Source organism: Cystoisospora suis, assembly GCF_002600585.1.
Source record: "Cystoisospora suis strain Wien I chromosome Unknown contig_3145, whole genome shotgun sequence".
NCBI classification, from domain to species: domain Eukaryota; phylum Apicomplexa; class Conoidasida; order Eucoccidiorida; family Sarcocystidae; genus Cystoisospora; species Cystoisospora suis.
Window position 1 is genome coordinate 8,702 of NW_027155940.1, and position 1,402 is coordinate 10,103.

At 53.0% G+C, this 1,402-nt stretch overlaps 1 protein-coding gene across 1 annotated transcript in view; it reads left to right on the plus strand.

Annotated features, from left to right (window-relative positions):
• CSUI_006284 (molybdopterin guanine dinucleotide synthesis protein b) overlaps positions 1-1,402 on the plus strand; it is a gene marked incomplete at its 5' end in the record, with an annotated part of 12,653 nt that overhangs the window by 7,966 nt on the left and 3,285 nt on the right. Inside the window, one exon of the mRNA XM_068066448.1 lies at positions 39-1,320. Coding sequence (XP_067921575.1) covers positions 39-1,320 — 1,282 coding nt within the window. The remainder of the gene's footprint in view (positions 1-38; positions 1,321-1,402) is intronic.

Genomic DNA, 1,402 nt, shown 5'->3' on the forward strand with positions numbered 1-1,402 from the left:
TCAAAAGGAGAAGAGGGAGATCAGATGGAATCGCACAGAAGGAGCAGAAACGAGGAATTCTTGGGTGGGGGGGCAAGAAAGGATGATCGTCTCGAAGAACAGACAACGAGATGTCGTCAGCACGGACTCTATTCTAATGTCTCTCCATATGGAGAAGATTCCATGGAAGAGGACGTCTTACATGAGGCAAACCAGAAATTCAGAATAACAAGTCTCTCGGTGAAGGAAAACGACACAGTTGTTGTCGGACATTGGTCTTCGAGTCACAGGCGTCCTATGCCATCCCCCTTTCAGATTCGCGCTGCAAATGAAGGGAAGATGGCAGCGCCTCCTAAGGTGGGGGTGACCTGTGGCCAGGGGTGGTCATCCTCATGTTCTTCTCCTCTCACCCAAGCTCCGCACGTCCGTTCATCTGCTTGTCACCCCTTGCCCCTTCCGTATACGTTCATTTCTTGTACTGCTTGTTCTTCTCTACCGCGGGGGTTTTCTCAGACAGTGTCAGAGGGACGTCATCCATCCCCGGCTGAACTACGGTGGCTTCGACTGTTGAGTCACTTCGTCACCGCGGCTCGGGCTGCTCGGGGCTTGCCAGCTGTATCCTGGGAGTGTGTGTTTTCTCCGTGCGGTTATTCCACATGGAATGAGCTTGAAAGTTCTTCTTTTCTCGGCGTGCGCGAACAATGTCCTGACGGTCCAGAGGAGTTCGGCAGCAGGGATCTTGCAGACAGACAGAGGTGGTCTCCACGAAGTGACTGTCACTTCTTCCTAGGGGGAAAGCACGGCGCTAACGTTCCGGATGTGTCATCACCTCTAAATGCGGACAAAAGACCAGCAGATTCTCAGGTCATAGAAGACCGTTTGGTGGAAAGAAATAAACGGTGCCGGGGTGATTTGGTTAGCCACGAGCGAAGCATGAGATCTTGTGAAAGCATAAGGGGGCGAACTGGTATGCATGTCATGACTGAGTCAGCTTCATCCTTCTCTTCCCCAACTGACGTGGGATTCCTCGATGGTAAACTGAACGACAGCGAGAAGGGCAGTGAGAAGGACGCCCGAAGACATACGATGTCTTGTAGTATTCTTGGCGTCTCACACGAAGAAGGACCAGGCAACTCGTTATTTGCAGGCGTTGACAAAGGAGAGGCTCGGTTAGAATCACTGCGCCGAGACCGTGGGGGGTTGGCATTGATGAGGCCTCGAAGGCGCTTCGCAAGGCTGTCCCTTTCCAAAGTGCGGTTGTCTATGAGAGGGGAGCTCCTGGGAGCCGAGGGAGGAATCTGCGGAACCGAGTACCACACACGTAGTTATCTTGGCGCGAAGGTAAGATGCACTCTGAGGGTCGAAGCTTTGCTTCTGTAGTAGATGTCTATCAGTCAGCTTGCCCCCCCCCCCTGTCAAACCA